Genomic DNA, 27,733 nt, shown 5'->3' with positions numbered 1-27,733 from the left:
AGATGCTTTTATAACTTTTTCAAAAAGTATTACATGGAAATACGTAATTGTTTTTAGAGGCTAGACATTTGAAAAAGGTTTCCAAACATAATATCGAACTTTATAAAGGTTATATGGGGGCATACATGATATTGTGAGTGAATGTAAAGATACAACATTGTCAAGATGTTATCAAACAGCCATAAACACATGAACACAACGGTGGCTGGGATGTCACGGCACAACGTTTACTCTTTAAGCAGCAGGCAACAGGAAATAGCCATTATATTTGATAATTATTGCGCGGTCATAATTAAACCCCTTTCGTTATATACAGTGTCCGTGTTCGTAGACTTTGTATTTTTAAAAGACGCACGTGTATTAAAGCACGCTTTGAACGATTGACTCGCCTCTCACTGACTAAACTAAATATGTGAGCATTGGGGAGAAAAAAACAAGAATGTCGCTTTGGTAAAATAAATTACTATCTGCAACAAATCCACGGATCATTTCACAATCTTGCAAATCAACGTTTGACGTACATCCTTGCCTGCTGACTGTTAGGACAATGCATTCTAGATTTGAAGCTTTCGTGACTGCAAGGAATCATCTTCTTAGGTTTTTTCGGTAAAGTCACGTAGAAAGTAAAATAAAATAAAAACAAAAATCACGACGTTTCGGAGGCAACACAAGTCTCCGTCATCAGGTGGGACCGTCACAGCCAGATTAGCTGTATCAACCTTGATACAGCTATCAACCTTGATACAGCTAATCTGGCTGTGACGGTCCCACCTGATGACGGAGACTTGTGTTGCCTCCGAAACGTCGTGATTTTTGTTTTTATTTTATTTTACTTTCTACGTGACTTTACCGAAAAAACCTAAGAAGAGGACAATGCATGTTTCAACGTTTCCATAACTTAACTGCAACATTATCTGACGTGACGGGGAATGTATCACTTTGACGTCGATTAAGGTTTGTGCGATTCTATTCCATTTCTCACGGGGTTTCTCTTTCCTTCACCGCTGTACTTTATTTCATTTGTATTGCCTTTGTCGTCTTTGTAAACCCCAGGTCACACGTTGCAAATGAAGGTCTCCTGTCCTGTTGAGTTCCCACCTCGTTAAACGCAATCAACTTCAGCCTGTGGTGCATGGGGCACAGGTTGGGAACCAGGGGATGGGAGTCACCTTGAACGGTGCGGTGCAACATTTTCTTCAGTGCGACAATAACGCACAACAGCTGACATTTAACCGCTCGCTCCGTGGAAGTGCCATCACCACGGCGCTTGTGCCAGGCTAGGTGCACTTTGAAGCCATTTGGAGCAGCAACGAGTCAGCACCAGGAGGTCACGGTCGAGACTCTGATGTTATGGGCTTAGGATACTTATATAAATGACTGAAGCGGACTTCTATAGTTTAGCTTAATCAAAGATTGGAATAAGTTAATATGTTAATAAGCAACTAGAAAAGCCAGCAATGCAAAGCCAGGATGGAGTGGTGTGTTGCCAGAACCCACGCCCGGCCTTTTTATTGCCGCTGCTGATGACCGCACCAGATACTCATTTCATATGGGGCTAAATGAGCAGATGCCCAGGAATGGGTCAATTAGCATCTATCACTGATATGGTGTAGACAAACGAATGGAAACCAGTTCACCGAGATCATAGTTTATTGAGCTAACCACTACGCCACCGCTCCCAGCCAGTGCAATGAGTAACTGTGTGTTAACGATACATTTGATACAACCTCGAGATAACGCAGACTCGCCAGGTCTGGCTCCCAGCGCATCCTATATGTTTCCAAGGTTAAATTAATGTACTTGCGACGGATATCAATGTTGTAGCAAAAATGTGATCGAGTGGAGGATGACTGAGATGCTGAGGTCTCCCCGACGATGATGAAAGCCACCAGACGTCAGTGCACGGAACGGGGACAATGCAGAAACGTGGACGTCGTTTCATCACGTTCGGTCAAGGACACGCACATCCCAATCAGCCGTCACACTCCCTCTCGCCCCTCCACTCCATCCCGTGCCTCCCCCATAGCCCTCTCGTGACCCCCCCCTCGTGCCCTCTGTTACGGCCACTCATTCCTCGGCCATCGCACTGCCCTTGCCATCCAAACCTCTCGGGCTATGTAACCGCTTTTGAACAATGTAAAGCTCCTCGAGCTAAGGCGCTCTATGAATATAAAATAACGGTGCACTGTTCTGCGTGTGACAAGTCACGTTCACGATAGTGCTCCTGGCGGCGCCATCTCACGAGTAGGAGAAGAAGAAGAATCAGTTTGGATCTCTCGCAGAGCAGTGTGAGCCCTCTGTGAAAGCAGAACCAGAACGCAACGTGAGACCGGCTCGCCTCGCCGCGGCTCACACGCCGCCGGGGTCGTTCCCGCACGGCACCACGCGTGCCCTGGGCCAGCCGGCCCACCGGCGGGCAGTGCGCGGCACCGCCACCGCCCCCGCCACGGTCTCGCCCGTGCCGTCTCCACCGCCACCGCAGCACGGCACCAGCAGCTCGCACAGCAGCACGAGGAAGGCGAGCAGGTAGCATGTCCCAGCCAGCATGAACGAGTAGTCGTAGTTCTTGGTCTGGTCGTAGAGGAAACCTTCGGTTGGGGGAATGGGTCACACGACGCAACGCGCACGCACGGACGCGGTTAAGGACGATTGGCAAAGTCGATGGCTGACGCGGCATTATGAGGTCGCAACTCGTTACACACAAAAGTGCGCCTTTTGGCGTCATCTGGTCCAACCCATGTGAGACTAGGCTCTAAGGAAAGCTGTCTCGGGAGTGGACCAATCAACTTCAAGGACAGTGCACATTATCAGAGTTATTATTTTTGTTTGCATTATGACTGCAGGTATTGTGGCCTATGTAAACATGACTCCTTGTAAAAAAGGTGTCAGTTTTGTTGCCAGATAGAAGGGTAAAAAAACAATTATCAAGTGTAGGGGTGTTACGCGGGGGGGAAACGGGCAGTTACACTGGGGTGTCTACATCCACGTCCGCAAACGGTTATCGCCCCTCGATGGCAAGTTGGTATATAAGGCGGAGAGCCAGAGAGCTTGAAGAAGTCGTTAGGTACAGGTCAAAATGAAGAACCAGCGAAGACTGAAGGCCAGCTAGCTGGAACTGGAACTCCCCTGACTCGCTGTCCTTGTGAGGGCCGAGCAGGGCAAGCCAGTGGTGCGACCCCAGAGCAGCGAGCTCTCCGATGTCCTTGTAAGGGCCAGACTCGTGTGGCTGAGGGTTGGAACCTGCGCCGAAGCTGGGCCAGGTTAGCTAGCCTACATTTGGGGAAGGTCTGGAATAGCGGGGCAGTAGGCAGTTAATGTGGGCATTAACTGGGGAGCACTTCTCCTGATAAAGACCGGGTGAAGAGGCCGTTACCTTTCGATTTAAAGCTTTCGTGACTGCAAGGATTAATCTTCTTGGTTCTCTCGGTAAAGTCACGTAGAATGGGCTGGAAATAATAAAATAATGAAAATAAAACATAATAAAATAAGAGGTAACGGCCTCTTCTTGGTTCTTTCGGTAAAGTCACGTAGAATGGAAATAATGAAATAAGAAAAATAAAACATTATTTTATTATGTTTTATTTTTATTATTTTATTATTTCCATTATTTTATTATGTTTTATTTTTATTATTTTATTACTTCCATAATTTTATTATGTTTTATGTTTTTAAAAATAAAACAAAATAAAATTTATTTTATTATGTTTTATTTTTATTATTTTATTACTTCCCTTCGACGTGACTTTACCGAAAGAACCAAGAAAATTAATTATTGGCTAGAATCTGGGACCCTGAATTGGTCCACGTGTGCCCCCTTGTGGCCGACCGTGAGAGTTGTAAGTGGAATTTGTGCCACCGCTGCACAAACACAGAAAACAATAATCACCACTCTGAAGTCACCACATTCGCCCTTTATTTACCAGGTGAGAGCCCACTAAGATGAATTATCTCTTGTGAATAATGCCCTTTATTTAACCAGGTGAGATCCCATTCCGACGAATTGTCTGTTGTGAATGATGTCCTTTATTTAACCAGGTGAGATCCCATTAAGCTGCATTATCCTGTGAGTGACGTCCTTTGTTTACGCAGGATAGAGCCCACTGAAATTAATTTAATATTGTGATTGATGTCCGAACACGTGATGAAGTTTCGTTGATGAGAAGTCATGGGACAAACCCAGGTGTTGTGGGTTTTACAGATTGGGGTTGATTGGTTCAAGCACCACCTGCACACTCCGCACTCTGCCAACTCGCTGAATTGAAGCCGCATTACACTCTGCTCGTTTTCTTAATTGCTTCTCTGTTGGTGCTGGAGGGCTGCCACAGAGATAAACAGTCGCTATTCGCCGCCAAGTGACGCCGTTGTCACCGCGGTGAGTGTTAAGGCTATAGGGGAGAAGCTTTATCTTTTGTATATCGGTGTGTTATTCTCATTTCCTCAACTCACACCATCCCTTTGCGGCAGCATCCACACATGAGGGCGTTGCACTCGGCTGCGCTGTCCTTCACCTGGCACGACTGATTGGGAAGCAATGCGGCGCGATCCGATGGAACGGGCCTCCGTTAAAATGGAGCTGTACCTGCCGCTGGTGGTCCGATCAAGCAGCCAAAGCCCACAAAGAAGTTGGCGAGTCCGTTGGCGCTCTGCAGTCTCTCCATGCCCATGAATCCCACCTGCGACATGGACAGGAGTCGGTCGCAGTGCCGGTTTACAAGAATGGAGCAACATCCAACTGCAAGTTCATGGACGAAAGCTCATGAGCCCTGTAAATAAATAAAATAAATGAAAACAAATAAATTAAATCACGACGTTTCGGGCGCAACACAAGCGTCGGTCAGTTTTAAAACAGTCCGCATCAGCAGCTTGTGTTGCGTCCTAAACGTCGTAATTTAATTAATTTGTTTTCATTTATTTTATTTTATACCTACGTGACTTTACCGAAAAAAACAAAGAGTATGAATCCTTGCAGTCACGAAAGCTTCAAATCTAGAATTAAGCCCTGTAAAGTCCCAGTGACTAGGCCGTGAAGCTCCATTGGTCTATGTGTGTATGTTGAACTTCTTTTGCACCGTACAGTAGCCAACTTCGCTAATCGGAGGTGTGGGGGAAGGAAAACAAACTAAACACAAAAAGCAGTTTTAAAGAAATTAGTTTTCGGTCTAGAATTAAAAGCAGTGAGGCCTGCTAAACAGGCGCTATTGGCTGCTTCAGAGATACGTGATGGGGAGCGGGGGGGCCAGTGAAGAAATATAAATTGTCGTGGGTTCGATCCCGACCCTGACACCTGTATATTTGAAGTTTGCATGTTCTCCTCGTGGTCAAGTCGATTTTACTCCGGGTCCTCCAGTTTTCCCCTCCACATTCAGAATCATCATGCCTTCAAAAGTATTTGGCTGCTATAAATGTCCACGTGTTAACCCACTTCCTTGAGCTATCATTTGTGGCCAGGTCACTGCATAGCTCAGTGGGCCTTAGCTGGTAAAATAAAAATTAGCTTTAATAAATAGTAATATTATTATAATTGCTACACTTGTGAATCCACGAACGCCTCACTGAGTCTCATGACCGGTTTTCAGGAGGTGCCCGCCAGGTCTTTGCAGTAGGGGCGTCAATGATTGCTACGTGTAATCCCAATTGAGTTATTTGCGAGTAACTTGTCCGAATCTGGCGAACGTGGACCATGACCGCCGACACACATGGCGGGCCTACACTTGCGAACGACGTCACGGGGATCTTTGGCGTCCGCAGTGACGTAGCCGTCACGTAATGTTTACACTCGCGGGAGTAACACACTGCAGTATTTACCAGGGCGGCCGCCGGATTCGACCCGCGAGCCTCCGGAACGAGCGACAAACACTCTACCGCTAGGCCGCCATCGCCTGCACGAAACAACCTCCGATTAGCACGGTCGGCCACGTACGGTGCGGAAGGAGTTCAACATGCATAGAGCCATACTAAACTTACGCATTATACAATCTATACGAGATGCCCCCAAAGCACTGGGGTTTACGGGCACGTGCCGCTAGCGCCGTCAGAAACGACCTGGGGAACAAAGCGGGCAGTCAGGGAGAGTGCAAGTGACACGGCGGAAGAATATCCCACCAGCACGGGAAGAATGAGAGCCATGTATCCCCCGCAGAATGCGGCGAAGCAGATGGCGTAAATGAGCAGGCCGGGGAAGGTGGTGGCAAGTGGAGACAGCAAGTTGGTGGCGCAGCACAGCAGCAGGAAGCCACGGTAGTAGTGAGTCTTGCGCATCCAGTTCTTGTCGGCCACCCAGCCCGACAGCAGCTGGGCCACCGTCTCTGTGGCGCCTGCCAACAAGTTAATGGGGGGGGGGGGGGGGTGGCAAGGGGAGTGAACGGATGTGATCAGACCCAGGAATTTGGACTAAAATTACAAAAAAGATGTCATATTTAGTCATTTGTTTTACGAAAACGGCCATTAAATTGCCTTGGGGCTCCTCAGTGTCCCAGCGGTCCCCATCCCTCACGATCCAGCGATGGGACAATCCACCTTAGCTCCTACACACGAGCTCATTTCATCGCTCCGTCTCCCCACTTGTCAGCCTCTGGGACGCATTCCACCCCGTCATATCGCACGCACCCAGCAACGAGACGCAACGAGGTGTCGCGCCAGCCCACCTGCGACGGCAATGATGATGGAAACATCCATCGGCTCGATGCCCAAGTCCTGAGCCTTGGCGGCCAGGTGGAAGTATGGTATGAAGTACGCCAGCTGACTGAAGAACACGTTGCCCGTGTAGACGACGAACAGCGGGTTGCACAGCAGCGAGAAGTCCAGCAGCCTCCGGCGCTCCTTCGCCGCCGCCGCTCTGCCGTCGTGGCTGAGCTCCTTGAGGTCGACGCCGGCGTCGTCGTCGTCGTCGACGCAAAACATCTTGCGTTTTCCCCTCGTGGGAAACGGGGCCTCCGCGGCCGCATGCGGTTCGTGCTCCGGGTCACGGCCGCTGCGGCCGCTGCGGCCGCCCGCGTCGGGGCTCCTTGATGCCACGCTCGTCGTCGCCGCCGCGGCCTCCCCGTCCCTCCCGGACGAGGAGGGCGGTCTGCGGGGCTCCGCGTTTTCGTTGGCGTCGTGGACAACCGCCGGCTCCGTCTTCGGCCGCGAGCCTTTGAGGAGTAACGGCCGCAGCAGCATCCCCGTGGGGACGAGGTTGAGCATGACCCCTCCGAGAATCAACAGAGCACCTGGAGATCGGGAGAAAGAAAGAAAACGAAGGAAATGGTGCGATGGGGGCCCAGCGGAAGGGCGTTTGCTGCTAACCACTGGGCCACATCTTGGAGCAACCCCACTGCCTATCGTATTCTGTGCGACCGTTGCTCACGGGCCATAGATAAGACCGGCTGTGCGTGTCACACTGTAACCATGAGACGTCTACGTTACAAAAAGCATTGGTATATCTCTTGTCATCAATCGAGCACTCTGTTGCCTCAAGCTAATGATGCTGCGAGTTGGCCAAAATGAGAAGCACGCACCTACATACAAAGACAAATAGCCTGTGACAGACTGTTGGGCAGTGGCGGCTCCTGCAAAATCTCTCAGGGGGGGCAAATGTCTGGATGATTGATAAGGATAAGGTCCACCCATGCAATGAATAAATTAACAGCTTAAGCATGTAAAGGCAACTTCACTTCTTTAATATTAATGAAAAATAAAGTGACTCTTACAATACATCTTGTTTGTTTATATACTCACTATTAAAACAAACCACTCAAGTTTATTTTATTAAAGATTCCACTAGGTGGCGATAAATTATATTGTTGGATGAAACGTGCTTACGTATGATGACGTTAGCACGTATGATGACGTAAGCACGTTAGTGCATGCCCTCCCGGAAGCCATAGAGAATGCATTGCAGCGCCCCCGTTCGAAAAAAAACATCTTTGAATGTAAGTCTATGGGGCCACTCGGGGCGATTCTCAGCCGGAGTGAAATCGCCCAAAAAGAGGCGGTACTCCACAGAACGTGACATGACGCTGATTGGACTATATCCAGAGGCTGACAGTGACGGCTAGCGTGACTCTGTGGTTGAATGACATTGGTGGTGCGTCGCCCAATCGCCCTAATGAAGAAACCGCCCCTGCTGTTGGGGCAAGTGCTGTTAGCGAGCCCCTATGAAGGCCGGCACGGCACACGACGGGGTGGGTGGCCAGCACCACGCCCGGCCGCCTTTGTCTCCCCAGTGGCGATGTTCACACACCGCACCATGTACTCATTTGAGGCTGAGTCGACCTAGGGGACCGGTTCAGATAATCGTCACTGGGTGTTGGCCGTGAGCGGGAATCGAACCCGGGTCGCCGGATTTATAGCGCAGCGTGGCGCTAACCAGTACACCACTCCCCGCACACACACACACACAAAGACACAGACACACACACAAAGGCACACAGACACACATGCACGCACCCCTCCAGTGGTAGGTTTCCAGCAGCAGCTGTGTGAACGGCGCCAGCACGAAAGTGAGGCCCATGCCGGATCGCGAGACGGAGTACGCCGTCGAGAGACGCCGCTTGAAGTAGCAGGCGACCATCACGGTGCCCGACTGGTACAGCAGCGCATAGCCCAGCCCTGCACGGCGACACAGGGGCCAGGCATCGCTCGCTCGCTCGCCACCGTCCCCTAACGCTCTACTCATCAATGGTCACCGAGTGAGAGAACGTCAATGACAAAAGTCTCCGCGTGTTCAAAGCCTCTTGACAGATTGTTTGGGGCAAGTGCTGTTAGCGAGCACCTATGAAGGCCGGCACGGAAGACGAGCGGGTCGGTGGCCAGCACCACGCCCGACCGCCTTTGTCTCCCCAGTGGCGATGTTTACACACCGCACCAGGTACTCATTTGAGGCTGAGCCGAGCTCGGGGATGCCCAGGGACCGGTTCAGATATTCGTCACTGGTGTTGGCCATGAACGGGAATCGAACTCGGGTCACCGTGTTCATGGCGCAGTGCGCGAAGCCCGCACACGTGCACACACGTACACACACGTGCACACATGTGCACACATGTACGCAATTTAGAAGAGGTTGTGAGCTTTAAGAGAGGAGCGAAGGGAGGTTCAGGAGGTGAACTTCTGAATGTACAAGTGAAGATGTGGGGGTGGCTGCTATTTTTAAAGCAGCCCGAGTAGTCAACCGTCAAAAAGAAGTTGACTCGAATTTTTCAGACAATCAATTCACTTGATTCTAGCTCATTTAGACCCAGGTGACCACTCTATGAGATGGCAATACCATCCTGCCAGGGAGACCCACCTCTATAAGCACAACCTCGATGACATATAACCTGCACGCCATCAGCTCGAGCAAACAGAGCAGCGGGCGAGAGGCTGCCAGCGGCTGATGCTGCGCCTCCCAGTCACGAAATGAAATCCATTTCGCTGGGCAGAGCCAATGAGATGATATTTCAATGACCTTTCGATTTACATCAGTTGTAGCTTGATTTATGTTTTAACGACTAAGGGAGGCCAGGAAGATAAAAGTTTTTTTTTTATCATTCAACACCAAGTGAAGTGAAGTCAAGGGGTCTCCCTGCTCCAAAGAGAATGTTACGTGGCACAGCGGTGGCACATTCGCTGCTTGTTGCAAAGGTTCCCCGTTTAAGTGTCAGACGGGGAGAATCTACGTGAGTGGACTTGGGCTCGTGTGGAAATTCCACATTTCAATTGCTAGCATCGTCTACATGCACGATATCCGGAAGCCACTGGAGCAATGCACTTTTAAATCGTCGAAATTGAAAACTCTTAAGAACAGTTTTTGCGTGTGTTTAGTTTGTTGTCCTTTCGCTTGTAGTCCATCCCCCGCAACTCCGATTAGCACGGTTCACTACGTACGGTGCGAAAGACATTCAACGTGCACACATTCGTCTTCTCTATGGCGGCGCATTGCCACCATGCCCGGTCGAGTTGGTGTCCAGTGCTCGTACCCACGACCAGACCCAGTGACAGGTAGAGGAAGAGCAGACTGCCGGCCCAGAGGCTGCCGATGAAGCCAGCCGCCACCACCAGCGCGCCGAGCACGGCACCAGCGCGGTCGCCCACTTTCCCGCACACAACCACGGCCACTGGGCCTGCGCCACAGATGGGTAGGCAAAGACAAAGGTCCCCTGTATAGCAGACTGTTGGGGCAAGTGCACTTCGCGAGCACCTCTGCCATCTGGCTTTAGGTGATTACGGTACAGCAGAATTGTGGACAAGCAAGATGCGCTGCCTTGTTCAACGTATAAACATCAGCAAATGATCTCTAATTGCTACAATAAACTATTTGAAAAACACCACTGCCGATTTCGCCTGATAAGATTTTTATTGCAATGTTCTATATTTTTGTAACGTTTACATCTAAAGTGGAGGTGGTAGAATAATGCTTGCTTGCACGCTGCATTGTGAACCTTGAAACCCAGATGTTTTTATTATTTTCCAAGTGATATCTGAAGCGAGTGCCGAACGGTATCTGAATTGGTCATGGATCCCTCTTCTCGCTTCACGAGCCCAGTGATTACCAGCATGGGGAAGTGTAATCAAACAATCCTATTTTAACCAACACGGCGTGGGGAGGCCTTCGTCCAACAGTGGATTGCCCAGGGGCTGTAAAGATTACATTTTAATATTGAAGCCCGTGCAGCTGCATTCGACGAAGATACACCGTGTGTATGTTGAACTTCTTTCGCACCGTACGTAGTCAACCGTGCTAATCAGAGGTGCGGTGCGAAAGAAAACAAACTAAACGCAAAAAACAATTCTAAGGAAATTAGTTGACAATCTAGATGATGATTTAAATGTACATAACTCCAGTGGCTTCCTAATATCGGACGGAAGAGCGTTCCAGACGGTCGCAGAAGTGCATCTGAAAGGGCGCGATGCGGTGATCGTCTTTGCTCGATGGCTCGCCAACATCTGCTGTGGTTCATCTGTGGCATACCGTACCTCCAATGAGACGAATGCTGGACATGATGGAGCCAATCCAGCTCAATTCCTCTGACGTGCCCCCGAACTCATCCTGTAGGGCTAGGAAGAGAAGGCCAAACGACTTGAGTGATCCCATGACGAGCACGTTCACCTAGGCGGCGGGAAAACACAGGGACACGGTACCAAGGGGCAACAAAACAAACGTACGACTTACTATGACCACTGTTTTCACGGTTGTGCCATCCAGCCCTCTGATGCGCTTACCGGTTGTACCGCGTGTTGTTCGTCACGATGTCCGGCGTTTCGCTTACGGGTTCTCAGAGCTTCAGGAACTGAAGAAGCTTGAAGAAGCTCCCATCGCAAGGAGCGGAGAGCTAAACACTAATTTATTTGGCAATACTTTTGATGATGATGATGATAATGATGCATGTATCAACCGTGGCAGTGCCATGATTACGTCCCATTTCTTTCAGAATTACTAGTCAACTATTGTAGTGGGGAGCTCAGCGAAATTGAAGGATAATATATTCCAGTGCGTGGACTTTACTCCCTTGTGATGTAATGAATTTTAATTTGATTAGTTGTATGATTATATTATTGCACAATAAAACATCACGATCCTGTAGTGGGGAGCTCAGCGAGATTGAAGGATAATATATTCCAGTGCGTGGAATTTACTCCCTTGAGATGTATTGAATTTTAATTTGATTAGTTGTATGATTATATTATTGCACAATAAATATCACGATCCTGTGGTGTGATGGCACTCAAGCTGATTTAATCACACAATCTCCTGCGCAGATGTCCTCTCCATTACGCGTCCCTTCCTTTGGCTGTCACCCCTTCATTTGCAAGCACCAGCTGTCAAACCCATTCGAGCGATGGCAAAGGCATTCATAATTTCTAACACCTTTCTCAGAAGCACCCATGCAAATGAGAAATACATTCAGAGTATCTTTTGAAACTAAGCCCTCTTTTCAGAATCTTCATCCGAATCTGTATTTATCCTGGAGAAATCAGACAAGCTATGACGCTCCTATTCACAGATGTCCAGTGACATATTGCCGCAACTTAACACTTCCCACTGCTATATATTACTTCTCACTGCAATATACAGGGTGATTAAAAAAAACACCCAAGTTTTTGTTGTTCGAGATTTATTCGGGAACAGAAGTGCGGGGTAGCAGAGTGGGAGTTCAATTCCTGGCTAGGGCGAACATACATTTTTGATGTTTTTTTTCCACAGTGAAATTGCAAAAACAAAAAAACACTATCACAGCCTCATTACATTAACCATTTGCATAATCTGGTTGTGTGTAAACTGCATAGGTGATCACATATGTAGACTAACGAAGGTATAATGATAATTGGTCATGAGTTAAAATTCCAAAGGCTTTATAACTCATGTGAATGTGAACACATCTCAAGAGTTTGTCTTTGGAGAGGAAGGCATGAGGGGTTAGGGAGGTATAATCAAAGGATTTTAAAGTTTACTTTGTTTCGCCAAGATAGAATTCAAGAGACCCGGATAGTTTAATTTGCCAGAGGTACCTGGGTCACCAAAATGAGAAGTGCAAATTAAAATAAAGCAAATCCACGAAGCAAGTGTAAATCAGCACACAAACAGCTGTGCAGCATGATGAGTCTATAATCTCCATATACATAAACGGCAAAGTTGTGAATATGTGTGTCTGTTCAAAATGTTTAGCGTACTTCCTGACATGCAACAAACTTGAAATTTGCCATGTGGGTACTTTTCAGACTGTACACCATGCAAAAATTATTTTAAAAAATTACCAATGAACTAGCATTTGAACAGACAATATGATGGAAATCGTTTTTAAAGTCGGAGAAACGTTATCGACGCATTGGGGATTGGTGATGGTAGGTAGGGAAAGAATTCTATAACGGTGAGAAAACAGCAGCAAGAAAACGGTAAATCGTAGGGTGTGAGTAGAGTCGACAGCGCAAACTTGAAGTTTGTCAGCAGCCAGGATGGCAAGGCAACTACTTTTTTAAATGATATATAAATCGAGGGGAAAAAAAACGAATGTGGTATTAAATATGTCAAGGCATTCCCACACAAGGAGTGTGATTGTAGTAATAAGCTGCAAGTGGCTTAGTAGCTCCATTTTTGGATTATTGTCCTGTCTGGGCAATGGCACGCTTTAGATATCAAGGCCAAAACCGAGTCTTTAAAGCAGCAGACTCCCAGTCTGTGGACCGGAGCATGCGCTGTATATTATCTCTCATTAAGTCACAGTTAAGACATGCTTTTATTAGGTCTGAACATTCGCAAAAACGACACGAGTGGTACACTTCCAATGCATCCAGAGTAATAATTTAACAGGTGAAGGTGCAGCCCTGCAATTGCATGCTCACACCACTGCCGTGGGAAGGCCCTCTACGAGAGGAGAGCTCCCCTCTAGAGTGCAATTTGACCAATTCTTCCAGACTTGCCAAACTGTCCTGGAAAAACAACAGGTGTGAGTGAGTACCCATAATTTACCCCACTCCACGCAGCGACCTGCCAGTCGACTCACTGTGCCGAACCAATCTTCACTGCTGGGTGGACAGAGGCAGGTTGGGGTGTGGGTGGATGAGATGTAATAAACTTGCCGCCGTTGTTTCACCTGCCACGCAGGGAGATCGAATCGATCCGGCGACTTCTTGGCTTTGTCATCCTTCCCCCCGCACCTCCGATTAGCACGTTGGGATACGTATGGTGCGAAAGAAGTTCAACACGCACACATAATGATCACGGCGGCTTCCTCCCCGTGTGCTGATTTCATTTAATTAAATTACTTCGAAATGCGCTCCTCCTTACCCACTCTGACGGGACAATGTTCGCCCTCGCAATATCACACCGCTCCCGCGTGCGTTGTTGTCAGAGGACGTTTCAACAGCGCCGTGAAAAAAAAATTAAGAAAAAAACCCTGTAAGAGCGAACGAAAAATATACGTGAATTATATTGTGGTCACGCGTGACTCACTGTAACATAACACATTTAAGGTTTACAAAAGCGGAGATTTGTAATTGTTGGACATCTTGGACGATGCCAGAGAGGACCCTATTGCAGTAAAGTGGTTTGTAAACAGTGGCCATGTTTGCGTGGTTAAATCCAGCTCGGCAATACTTTCCCAGCCCTCATTGTGTATTTTTCCACGTGAACATTTACAAATGGAATAATTTTGACTTTCATGGCCGAGAGCACATACATAACTGTTTTTATCTGCATCAGCATTACCACGTCTGTTTGGATGCAGACCACAGTTTCAGAGCAGAATGTTTTGCCTCGCCATCCAAATTACAATCACCATATTCATCAGTGATAATTAGATTATAATGTAATAGGTTACGTCGCTTTCCATTTAACATGTTGCAACGAATTTGTTCACGTTACATCCATTACAGTTTGTCCAATTGTCTCCTTTGCCCTCGACTTCCTTAATCTACTCACTCTCCTCTCCAGTAATTGCATTCTATTTTATACCTTTAGAATCTTAAAATGCATTACCTTCTTCACTTAACTGTACTAAAATGTTGTATTACATGGAGAGTAAATCCACAACATAAATTTTTTTTAGTACGACGTTTCGCTGCTAATTGCATCCAGCATCATCGGGCGATTTTGACAGAATTACTAATTGGCTGTGTCGGGTGGTGACGGGTTAACGACACATTTATACCTTCTTGGTTCTTTCGGTAAAGTCACATAGAAGGGAAATAAAAAAAAACATAATAAAATACAATTCTCACGACGTTTCGGCCACAATGCAAGCAGCCGTCCTCAGGTGAAGAACAGGGCTGTCGGAAAGAGGAAGGCTGTTTGCGTTGTGGCCGAAACGTCGTGAGAATTGTATTTTATTATGTTTTATTATTTTATTATTTCCTTTCTACGTGACTTTACCGAAAAAAAACAAGATGAATCCCTGCAGTCACGAAAGCTTTAAATCGAGACACATTTACAGTATACTGACGCGATCTAACCCAAAAACACCTCTATTATGAATAATATTGGTCACAAAAGCCCTCCGTGCCAAACATCGCAATGCGTTCTTTGTTTAATTTGCTAATCCAAACCGACCACATCTATATGTATAAAAGAGAAATGTGTGAATGTTTGTCTGTTCGAAATGTTTAGCATACATCCCGACATGCAACAAACTTAAAATTTGGCTTGTGGGTAGCTTCCAGACTGGACACAATGGAAAAAAAAAATAGACTTTTGTATTTTGGGGGGCGGGGGGGGCGCCATAATGGATATATTTTGCACGCAAGTGAGCAGTGACGTCACATCTGTGATGTCACCCGCATGCGGCAGCGTTACGCAGTGTGCCTGCAGACGTCACGGACCCCCCCCCACCCTCCGCGTAGGCTTTCAAGCTATCAATTGATATCAATTGATAGCTAGCTGCTACATATGTAGCTCCGCTCTATTACTATAGTACTCTACTGCCTACTGCCTTCAACTTTTATGAATGCCTGGCTAGAAAACAAATGAAATAATACAATTACTTTACTATGCAAGTAAAAATGTATGTTTTAATATATATGTTTTTTTTTATATTTAGGGTCCCTTTATAACATTATACAGGCCCCGCACTAGCTTAGTCAGGCACTGCACTGCACGATGAGCCTGGTGGCCGAAATTCAATTCCCAGCCATGCACAAACCTGCACTGACCAGCATGTTGAAGTATTGTTACACAACTATCTTGACCAGCACGGCATAGGGAACCCTTCATCCAGTAAATTGTTACGTATTTCATTCGAGAGTGTTAATTATTAAATTGAACTTGCACACTATGAGATCTCTTTTACCAGTGGCAAAATATAATGGTAGGTTAAAAACCTACCATTATATTTTGCCACTGGTAAAAGAGATCTCATAGTGTAAATGTTTACCCCGAACTCTCAATACTCTGATATTGCACTGTTTTTGAGTTGTACGCCTTCTGGTGTCATCTGGCCCTACACCAATGGGGACTAGGCTCTAAAGAAAGCCGTCTCGGGTGTGGGCCAATCAACTTCAAGGACAGTGCATATTATTACCCTTATCAGAGTTGCTTCTTTTTGTTTGCTTTATTGACTACTTGTGTTGTGGTCATTGCAAACATGATGCCTTGAATAAAGGTGTCAGTTTTGTACCAGTTAAAAGGGTAAAAACCTACCATTGAACTTGCACGTTCTCGTATTGATATGTACTTGGCAGGCAATGCACACTAGCATAATGTTATGTACAGTCAGTCCTATGTCAAATTCTTAAACAAATTAAATACATATATTAAATATTATGCAACTACATTGGCACTGGCATATAGGCACAAACAAATAAAACTGACCATCATCGTAAGAGATCAGAGATCAATTCCACACTTAACATATCAAACACTTCCGCATTCACATACATTACCTACCACATTAACACATTAATACTGGTAGGAACCTCCTGGTTACACCAGCCCACAGGGGATTATTGTGTCCGTCGTGCAGGGAGGGGCTGGGTGGAGAGGGAGGGGCTGGGTAGGGAGGGTGGGGAGGGGCTGGGTGGGGAGGGTGGGGCTGGGTGGGGGGTGGGAGGGGTGGGGCTGGGTGGGGAGGGGCTGGTCACCCCGTGGTGCGCTTATAAAACTCAACGTTTAACCTACTCACGCCGGCTTGTGCCCGCCCTCACAGTCGGCCATATTTGCGAAATACACCACGCCGCCGTTGACCCTGGCCATTGACCGAGCAACCCAACGTTCCTACCAGCTCCCTCCGCAGGAATGTGTTAAAGAAGCGCCGACGCCCATAATGTTGTCAGTCATTAAAACAATGGGCAAGTCTCTTAAAAAGCACCCACCTCTGTCCACCCATCCCTCCAGCAGTAAGAATGGGTACAGCCACAGTTGATGGGAGATTGGTTAAAGCGTGGTTACACACATCTCTTCCAAGACATCCGGCCAGCACGTAAGATCGGCCAAATGCCCTCTGAGGTGGCCCTCGGGAGCTCTCTCTAATGGAAGCCCTGATGCCAGCAGTGGCGTGAGCCAACAGTTTACGTGCAGTAGCATTGAAGTTAATTATTTGCCTATGAAAATAACGTCATTGAATGATCATCTTGGCTAACATTTCCATGTGTTGAGATGAATCAAGCCAAGCTGCTGTAACAAAAGAAACACATGACCACGGTCTTCACTAACACTGCCTTGCAAAAGACAACAAACATTATTTTTGAGTCAACGGCCTATCTATCTAAAAAGTGCAAAGGGCAAGCGAGAAAATCGGCAGCCACGTTGAAGGAGCAAAAATGGTAGTTTACAATCCCCCGCGGGTGTTTGTGGTTGCCCTGCACGGCTCTCCGCTGTGCGCGTGTTGCTTGGCATGATCCAACGTTTAGGTCTCCGTGCACGAGATATTGGCATCGCTGTCAACCCACACGGTTTAGCCCGTAGTCTTGTACAGGGGAATTGAGTTTTCAGGTCCATACGGCGCTACAGCCGTTTCAATACGGGCAACAAAATAATATATTATTTATATTCTTGGTTCTTTCGGTAAAGTCACGTAGAAGGGAGATAATAAAATAATATAAACATAAAACAATAAAAATTCTCTCAAAATTCTAAAACAATAAACATTCTCAATTTTTTTTCTTGCTGTGGATTTTTCTTGCTGTGGATTTCACACCTGATGACGATTGCTTGTGTTGCAGTCGAAACGTCGTGAGATTTTTTTAAAATTTTATATTATTTTATTATTTCCCTTCTACGTGACTTTACCGAAAGAACCAATAATATGAATCCCTGCAGTCACGAAAGCTTTAAATCAAAATATATTTTTTGTCTATTTGTTTGTGTTTCTCCCTTGTGATGGGACTTTGTAGGATGAACGTTGAGATTTATACGGGGCACGAGGTCACCAGCAAGGTCTGCATTGGTCTGTAATAAGGTAGGGCACTGATAAGGGGTTGACAGGTATGGATTAAAGGCCTCAACAAGCTCCAGATTCTGCACGTGGAGAAGCTCCCCACACTTGCAGCGAAGCGTCAGACACCATACCGAAGCGCACGCGGTACAACCAGAACACGCACCGGAGGGCAATGCATTTGACAATGTTGAGAAGCTGCGTTGTCAATGGCATTTTCCAATCGCAGTTTTTATTTTTTCCCACCTTGAGCATTGGGCAGTGATCAACTCTGTTGGATGGCCCTCATCCCATGAAATGTGTCACAGGTCAGTCTATATAGCACAAAACCACCGTCAATATACCGGCGAGCAATAGACATGTTTCATTTACCCAGAGGTGAGATAACTGGCTGAGTGAACCTCCATCCCGGAGTTTAACTTGTAACATTTGGATTGCATGTCAAGCAGCCGTACAGCAGGGACATGGGGACAGATCTCTAACATACTGTACAATACGTATGTCTGTAATAATCAGGGCATTACATTCTCACTCAATATTATTATCTGGAATGCTGCTATGCTGGCTTGTCACGCAATTTGATGAATGGTGCATTATTTCTGTAGACAGTTTCTCTCGGGGGAAAGTTAAATGTAAGTTACCAGATGTTCTTCAGGTAAGCACCATTCGCACACATTATTTGCACGCTGTAGCACTCAGCACCGTGATGACAACATGAGGCACGAGGGATGTGTGGCCTTGGCCAAAATAACGCATATAAAAGCATTCTTGGCCTTCCGGGCTGAAATTGATAAGTATCAGGCCCGGTGTTAACGGAGATGCACATCACAGCCCTTGTCTCCGCGTTCGTACTCCACCGCTGGTGCAGCTTCCTGCAGGATCAACAACAGACGGCAGTGAAACGGGGGAGAGGAGTTCTTACCACGAAAAAGTTGAGCACGATCATCCAGCCCCATCCTCCATCCGGGGGCTCCTCGGTCGTCCGCGCCTGTGGACGCTGCTTGCGGACGAGGGACATTCTAGAGGCCGCCTCGGGATGAAGTCCCTACGACTCAGACGGACACACGCACAAAGAACAAAAGAGGCAGCAATAATCAACACAACGACGCAATGGGGACAATAAGTGTGAATGCAACAACAATAAAAAAAAAATTCAGCATTTAAACTTAGCCCCCCCCTCCCCCCCCCGAAATAACACGCGTCCACTGCTCAGCCAGAGCTGAGGCTCGCAAGGCAACACACCTGGGGTCGCCTCTCGTCGCAGAACTTTTGTGCTCACACACTGCACACACACTGCACACACACACACTGCACGCGCTGAACTTTTGTGCTCACACACTGCACACACACTGCACACACACACACTGCACACACGCACACACACACCGCACACACACACACTGCACACACACGCGCACACACACACACTGCACACGCACACACACTGCACACACACACACACACGCACACACTGCACACACACACACACACGCACACGCACACACACACACTGCACACGCACACACACACACTGCACACGCACACACACACTGCACACACACACGCACACACACTGCACACGCACACACACACCGCACACACACGCGCACACACACACACTGCACACACACCGCACACACACGCGCACACACACACACTGCACACGCACACACACACTGCACACACACACTGCACACACACACGCACACACACACACTGCACACGCACACACACACACACCGCACACACACACCGCACACACACACACACACACGCACACACACACACACCGCACACACACACTGCACACGCACACACACACGCGCACACACACTGCACACGCACACACACACTGCACGCGCTGCACCGGGTGCCCATTCGAAGCTGTTCGTCAATCCACAGGAAGGCGAGACCCCCAAGGCTCTGACCGCACCTGCCCCCCGGCTGCACGATCGCGCACGTGCCAGGGATTGAACCCGGGACTCGCATTGGGACTGCAGAGGGCAGCCGTGCTCGCACGCGGGGTCACCAACTCCAATGCAAGGCGACCGATGTTTGTGTGGGTAGTTTGTCGCTCACGCTCGCCTTACCGCCACCCCCGTCCATGCGCGGCTGATTTGTGCACTGGAGGGTAAAGTCTTTGGCGGAGTCTGTTTGGCTCCCTTTTGGCTGCCGGGCACAGAGTTTTACAGAGTTGGCGTCCGGCCCAAGAGGGCGTGCAACGAACGATAGCCAACGGAAAGTGGGGGGGGGGGTTGAAATGTGGACTCTGTGAATAACACGAAAAAAGAGGGTTGCCTTTGCAATCTTGCTTCTCCATTGCAAAACCCAAAAAGCCAGTGCAATATTGTACAATCGTGCGCAAAGCATGCCACTTCGCAGTGCCTGGCCACTACGAATGCCCAAGCCACCAACCGAAAAATGTTTACCTTGTAAAGTATGGGGTAAAAAAAGGTGCAGCAGCTCTGCACACGATTTGCTTTCATCACTGCTGGCAGAAGGGCCGCCACCAGAGGGAGCTCTAGAGCGCCCCTCTAAATCAGCGGCTCGCAACCCTTTCGAGTGTGCGGACTTCTTCTCTGCAACCTCTCAGCATATCGCGGACCACCACCACACGCTACTAGTTATTTGAAATTGCACATCCCTTTGGTGAGGATGTTATTTTCTTTTCTTATTATTCTTTTTTCCACGGACTCCCACAGGTTTGGGACCGCTGCTCCCTCGAGGGTATTTGGTTTTTCCATCAAGATGGGCAGACATCGTGGAAGAGACGAAGTACCCACAGTTTACCCCACCACACAATTGTTTGACTTGCATCCCACTGGGATGTTTGCACGCAGCGTTGAAATATGCTGTTTTTTCTGGAAGACTTTGCTGTTTTTTCCAGGATTTTTCTGTTGCGTGTAGTCACTTTAAGATGTTTCTTGTTCATGTTTTTTGTTTTGTTGCGGTTGCACCCGAGTCAAGAGCCGCATGGCTCACAGGATTATACCTAATAAATTAAACTGAAACTGAAAACGTGACCCACCGTTCAATCAACTAGAACCGGTGATTGCAAGTGCCAACCATTTACGCTGTGGCATTATCCCTGTAAATAATTATGACTTTCAATTATACATTTTGTCTGCATTTATAGGGATCCTATTTTTTCCTCTGTACTGGCACTGCCGATGACACGCCGCACAGAGATTTAACCTTATGATTTACACATGTGACATGTGGCCAGTTTACGGCTGAACACATCACGTTATTACTCAGTCGGATGAGCACTGCGGTTATTGCATTTAAGAGCTGAGGCTATTCGGCAATGTAACCACGGGATTGACTTTAATTGTACTCCACTATCTTCTGTGATCGTTCCTCAGGCCCCTTTAATAACGAAGGCCGTCCCCACGTCCTGATGGCAGGAAACCTCCCAACAAGACACACCCAGCGTGACGTCGCTTGTTATTCACATGACGTCACCAAACCTGGCCCACCACCTCCCGTCCAGCAGCACACGTGGGAGAAGAGGTGGCACTGTTTCCCCCACGATGTTTGTGTTATACGATTGGTTGAGCATTACGACAGAAAGAGGAGCACGTAGATAAAGTATGTCAAAGGACACACGTTAATGGCATCAACGAAACTGTTACAAAGACTAAGTGGGCTTGGGTAGGATACATCACGAGAAGGAATGATTGGCAGATGGTCAATGATAGAGTGACGGGAGTAGCAGTCAAGGAACTGAAGGCGTCCCAATGAGTGTGCACAAAGAGGAGATGGAGCGCTGGGTGGATTGTTACATCGCAGAACCGTGAGCGATGGCGATAGTTTGGAGAGGCGTTCATCCAGCAGTGGACTGATAATGGCTGATGAAGAGTCGGTGCAAGATGCGCACAAGGGTGTTAACTCTACAGTCTATACTTTCACAAAGTCTATGATTACAGCATGTGCTAATACAAAACGTAAAGTATATTTCTGTGTATATGTACAGTACTGTACATATACAAATGACAGAGGACTACGTATTAACCTTTGCAATTATGTTATTTATCACAGTACACGCATCAGTGTTATACTTTGTATTGTAAACGACGATCCATTTATAGATAACGCTTTCAACATCTCAACAATTGATTTCATATTGTGAAAGCGATGACTCATAACTTACAGTGTTAACATGTTTAATATTGGTGTTGACATTGGTGGGGTTAAAATTTAGGTTCTTGAAATACGAGGATTTGTTTGTACATTGTTTATATATAAAATATACCTACATTATTTCAGTGGGCGCCTATACATGTGCAGTGACATAAATGGAGTCACTATGGCGTTTAGCGCCAGCTGCTGTCACAATAGTGGAACTGTGCGTTTTGAGCCTCTCTCTGGCACCAGAGTAGGCATAGCATGCAAGCGGGCCCGAGAGGGCATGCTTCTGGTGACAGTCATAGAGAGGGCAAGTAAGGACGTGACAGTCTGGGTGAACCGGAGAGGGCACGTGACCGGGACACGGTAGCGAGGGGGCCCAAAGGGTGGCTTGAGGGACACGTGATGCTCGGTCGAGAACATTCTGGTGAGATCCAGAAGGGGGCGTGGCTGAGGGCGGAGCGAGACCACGCTCGGGAGCATAAAAGGGAGGTCCCGAGAGCAATCGCGGCTGTCTGCTGGAATGGAACCCTCGGTGCTACGTCTCTTCGGTTTCCGGTCGTCGGTCTTCGGTTGTCACGTTCAGCATTGTGGGTCAGGCAGTGTGTCTCTGACCTGACCCGGTTATGTAGTAACCCGTTGTATCGTTATAGTAGTAGCCCTGCTGGGGCCGTGTAATAAACGTGTTGCCTCACAGTTCAAGTGTGTGCCTCCGTAGAAACCACTACCCATGTGTAGGGTCAACGATTCAGAGACAGAGTATCTAGGAGGCACTTTCTTTATTAACTTTCACAGTCTCGTCCGCACACTCTCCATAGTAGCTCAGCCTAGCGTGTACACAACATCGTCCATCTAACACTTGACGGCGCTGACTGAGATAGCCAACTGCTCTACTTCGTAGCGCAATATTTAGCGGAGACGTTTAGCGACGAGACGACAGTGACGATGAGACGAGTCCACTCCCAGAACCGGCAGCCTCGAGCCCCCGCTCTCGGCTCCTTTTATGCTCCCAGCATGGCCTGGCTCCGCCCTGACCACGCCCCCTTCTCCAACCCGCCAGCAGGTTCCAGGGGCCTCCAGACGGGGTCCTCCGTGACCCTTGCCCCAGTTCCTTCCCTCTGCCCATACCCCTTGCACGCCCTCACTGGCCTGTGCACTGTCTGTCCACCACAGTTGCCACCAGCCGGCGCTATTACACTACACATGGATCGAACCCATAGTTTTGTATTGATTCCATGCACATGTCCATTTAGGCAAATTATTATTTGGCGATACCGTACTGCCGCCTCGACCGTGGTGTATTGTACACGCATTTTAACACGCAAAAAAGACTCAACGCATTCCTCAATAACAACAGTGTATGGCCCTAAAAGGAACAAAATATTTAAAATATGACGTTTCAGGCAATGGCCCTTCTTCATGTCACACACGTGGCGAGGGGGTCATGCCATCAATTGAACACTGATCATGCAAAATTTATATAAAAGGAATATATAAATAAAAGTTGACAATGGATTATGGAAAGAAAAAGATCCCATTTATAACCTGTAACAGACTGTCGGGGCAAGTGCTGTTAGCGAGCACCTAGGAAGGCCGGTACGGCACACGTGACTTTACCGAAATAACCAAAGAGTAAGGATTCCTACAGTCGCGAAAGCTTCAAATCAAGATTGAGAGGGTGGTTGGCCAGCACCACGCCCGGCCGCCTTTGTCTCCCCGGTGTCGATGTTTACACACCGCACCAGGTACTCATTTGAGCCTCATTCGACCTAGGGGAGGTCCCGGACCGGTTCAGATAATCGCCGGGTTCGTAGCGCAGCGCGCGCTCACCGCTGCACCACCGCTCCCCACTCACTCACTCACGACTGTCAGGCACACAGGTCACATTGTTACGTCGTGAGCACGCCACGTGCGCTTGTGTGCACACAGACGCACACGTTCAAACAAACTTACCGCAGCACGCTCGGAACACAACAACAACACACACCCACCACGTACTCTTATATAAGCAACAACAATGAGTGTGTACACGCTCATACGAGGAGAGTTTCCCCCACACACGCGCACACATTGCACCTAACTGGACATTCGCTTCCTTTGTTCGTCGACAATGCAAGCAAGACACGCATGACACACGGTACGGGGGTTACAATACAAAAAAAACAACAATAGGCTCACCCATTCATTCTGCGCTATTGCCATTCGTTTAAAGAACACAAGCAGCCCACGTGGTAGTACTTGCATAACCAGTGGAAGGGCAGCAGTTCCAATGCACTTCGAGTCGGAGCGCCTCTGCAAGCAAGTCAAGTGTTATATCTGCTGCAATTAATGGTGCTGTACAACTGTAGCCTGCTGTAGACGCACGCACACTGCTGCCATCACTTCGTTCCCGAAATGAGTAAACGGATGAGGGAGGGGGGGCACATGAATGGTCCCTGTGGCTCCCCCCTTTCACTCGCCAAACAGCCCAGGCTGGTCTGCGCCGGTTTCTCCACACTCGAAGTCGCTCGCACCCGAGTGGTAATGTCGCATTACAGAGAGACACAACTAAATAATGTTACTTGAATGTCCGTCCATTTTCACACGCGAGTAATGCTGCATCACGGGTGACAGACCGAGACGAGTGACAGGGAAAAAAAATAGAGGAATGGCCCATGAGTCATTATGTGACATTCAACGTCTTTATTTTACTCTCACGATTTACGGGAGCTGGGGAGATGATTATTAGCGCCCCCCTCCCCCACCTCGATTAGGAATTCTTACGGTCAAATAAAAATGTATAACATTGCTCCAGCCGCCGTTTCTCACATACACAGTGGATGAGAGCCAGAATAAACTATAGCCAAAAAACATAAATCATATCATACAGATTTGCTCATTTTGTTTACGTATCAAATGTATTGATCAAACTAAACTATATATTTGTAATTTATTTTACCGGGTAATATCAATAAATACAATCGATTTATTGAATTAGTAGTCCTTCCCCGCATCTCCGATTAGCGCGGCCGGCTTCGTACGGTGCGAAAGAAGTTCAACGTACATATACAGAGGTAAAGCCCACTGAGCTAAGTAGCTGTTTTTCAGAAGCGACCTGGCCACAAATGATAGCTCAACGAAGTGGCTTATCACGTGGACATTTATAGCAGCCAGATACTGTGAACGCATGTTTCTTAAGAGTACAATCATTTATAATAGGTAAGTATAGTAAGATTATATATTGAATCCATAATACATGTTTTTTTGGGGGTTAGATTATTACGGATGATATTGGTCGCGAAAGCCAACGTGTTAAACTTTAAACATGTAACATTAACTGTCATGCTCCCCTTCGGTATTTATATGCCCTACCCACCCCCCCCCACATTTTATTATTAAACAGGGCCACACACTACAGCGTGTGTCGAAGCATAGAATACAATTTGTTGTCGACGGCGATGGGTTTTTGAAAGATGTATTCGTTGGGGGTATTGCGGACATGGTGACCTGCCACACACAGTCTAAAGCTGCCGTGACGTAACGAAGAGTCAAAACGCACATTTGATATGTGGGTGTCCCAATGCAGAGGCTGGTGCCTACCCCCTCCCCGCCAATAAAACATGAACTACTTGCTGCTGGCTCAAAGGCTGCCAATCAGCGACACAGCCACAGTGGCTGTCTGTTGATGTCCAGACACCCCCAACATTTTTGGATATGGATCCAAAGAGACACCAACGCATTTTAATTTAGACGAAAAAATCCCCCCCAAAAATCGTGACATTTTATGAGTCCAATTTTGTCTTCTGTCAATAACGCCACAGTCCTGCTGATTGTCGGAATCTGCATATTTAGTTATACTGGAGGAACGAGCTATAAAAGCCTTTTTTCTTACAGCTGTCCAGAATATTGTGCTGCTGAGGGAACCAGTAATGTCCACGCAATCGGCTCAGTACTGAGTCAGTAGCCGGTAGTTGCGTAGATATAATAATTATCCAGTATATTTGGTATTTGTGCCATTACTTTCCGTGAAGGGGGCAGGTTTTGTATAAACAGTCTGCAGTCGTGTCCCAGCAGGGTGGGCGATGCTGCGTGTAATCACAATTGAGTAATTTTCAAATTCGGCAAAAATTTTAACCGTGACACCGACAACACAACGGCCTTCTCTTGTTGAGTGATGTCACGGGATCGTTAACGTCCACAGTGAAGCATATGTCGCCTAGTTGATAGTGGACGCACCTGCAGTATTAACCAGGGCGGCCCACCTTGTTTAAACAGCGAAGCTCTGCAACAAGTAGCGAACGTGCTACCACGTTGCGCCATATGTAACGACTCCATGATGTAATAACACGACATAGTTCAGTATAACTCTTCTTATCCGTGATGAAGTGGGGCAAGAACTCAATGGAGTATATCTATAATCCACCCAATAACAACCGTGAACCGTTGGCGAGGACACCCAAACTACCAAAGTGACACTGAGTCCCTGGTGCCAATCGATAGTTGTTTTGTTTTTATGACATTCCTTGTTGGCCCATGGGAACATGACCTTCGTGTTGTGTTGCACCGATTCACACGAGGACCCACTCTAAAATCTGGCCTACTTTAAGATTCATATTCTTGGTTCTTTCGATTGCTTGTGTTGCAGTCGAAACGTCGTGAGAATTTTTATTTTTTATATCTATATTATTTTGTTATTTCCCTTCTACGTGACTTTACCGAAAGAACCAAGAATATGAATCCCTGCAGTCACGAAAGCTTTAAATCAATATTTACTTTAAGATTCTTTAAAAAAAAGATCTGGTCTCAATAAGCAATGGTCAACTTCTTATAGCAAAGCAACAACTCATATACTGCACATACATCGGCCCTGCAGTCTGTGGCTATTGCCTTGAGTTGATGATGAAGCAATCCTCCGGAGCATCGCTGGACAGAGAGGCAGCATTTGAGCCACCCAACCCTGGCAGCCTGCCACCACGGTCACACCGATATGCATGTCACAAACTCGGACCTGCCCAATGAACCGCCCACAGCCCCAATGTAATATCCGTGGAATGGTGGAGATGACATTTTTCTACAGACGTTCAAAAATACATCCTGTTCACAAGCAGTGATGTATTATCAGTCTCACGAAAACATTGACTTCTAAAGCACAGTCAATCATTTATCTTGTTTAAAGCAGTTTGCTCATTATTTCTGTCCAGTAATCTATTTGTGGATGGTGTAACTCTTATTTTACATGAAGGCTCACGTATCCAACCTTTTTACTCATCCGCATACACCACGGTCCCCTGTGAGTCGGTTATGCGACGTTGTACTCAATGAGTGCCAGCAAGTTAAATCTGTAAAATAATCTACTCATTTAAATATTTTATTCTACTTTACTGTATGAAGTGTCTTAAAATAGGTCTTACTTAAAGTCCGAATAACGCTTCATACCGCAGCCAACGTTTAAGCAGAAAAAAATACCACCGATTAAGCAACACAGCCTTCTCAGTACCACAGTGAGAGAGGCATGCAACACACCAACAAACAAACCTGGCTTAACAATGCGTCTCTGTCTCTTATGTTCGTGGTGCAGTTTACGCAAAACACGTCATTTGGAGTTCACAATTGCAGCGCTTAATTAGTGCACAATGACCGAATTGAACATCGCTTCCCCGGGTTTCTCCATGGCATTGGCCATCCTGTGTCATGTGAGGAAGGAATACAACGACATCACTGGTTGACACCGAAGAGGAGCTGCACACTAAAGTGTGAATGTTCCGTTAAAAGTGAATTACTTCAAACATTTCACAATAGATGAACTT

General features: G+C 47.3%; 1 protein-coding gene across 4 annotated transcripts; it reads right to left on the bottom strand.

The window, feature by feature from the left end:
- Nucleotides 1-1,341: 1,341 nt before the first annotated feature.
- On the bottom strand, nucleotides 1,342-24,350 carry LOC144944430 (monocarboxylate transporter 5-like). Of its 4 annotated transcripts, none has more exons than XM_078872568.1 (9): nucleotides 24,186-24,350; nucleotides 18,742-18,864; nucleotides 10,933-11,065; nucleotides 9,936-10,079; nucleotides 8,428-8,589; nucleotides 6,645-7,208; nucleotides 6,103-6,314; nucleotides 4,580-4,673; nucleotides 1,342-2,588 (listed from the first exon to the last, which is right to left on the bottom strand). In XM_078872568.1, exons 1-9 carry the CDS (start codon nucleotides 24,189-24,191, stop codon nucleotides 2,350-2,352), a joined length of 1,677 nt encoding a protein of 558 aa, XP_078728694.1. In that variant the 5' UTR covers nucleotides 24,192-24,350; the 3' UTR covers nucleotides 1,342-2,349. The 4 variants fall into 4 exon arrangements, with proteins under 4 accessions (XP_078728694.1, XP_078728693.1, XP_078728696.1 ...); XM_078872567.1 differs by lacking the exon at nucleotides 24,186-24,350 and adding an exon at nucleotides 24,126-24,153; XM_078872570.1 differs by lacking the exon at nucleotides 24,186-24,350 and adding an exon at nucleotides 19,753-20,041.
- Nucleotides 24,351-27,733: the final 3,383 nt, after the last annotated feature.

The sequence above is a fragment of the Lampetra fluviatilis genome, chromosome 34, assembly GCF_964198595.1.
Source record: "Lampetra fluviatilis chromosome 34, kcLamFluv1.1, whole genome shotgun sequence".
NCBI lineage: Eukaryota > Metazoa > Chordata > Hyperoartia > Petromyzontiformes > Petromyzontidae > Lampetra > Lampetra fluviatilis.
The sequence above is the reverse complement of the archived record's forward strand: the minus strand, read 5'-3'. Positions and strand labels throughout refer to the sequence as shown.

What these genes read in the sequence shown, in the direction of transcription:
- LOC144944430 (XM_078872567.1), bottom strand. Translation starts at nt 24,149, where the DNA reads ATGGCAATAGCGCAGAATGAATGG. An exon ending in CAGCATTCGTCTCATTGGAG is followed by an intron (nt 10,080 to 10,932) that starts GTACGGTATGCC and finishes TCTGTGGCGCAG; the next exon opens with GCCCAGTGGCCGTGGTTGTG. An exon ending in GATCGGACCACCAGCGGCAG is followed by an intron (nt 2,589 to 4,579) that starts GTACAGCTCCAT and finishes CCCCAACCGAAG; the next exon opens with GTTTCCTCTACGACCAGACC.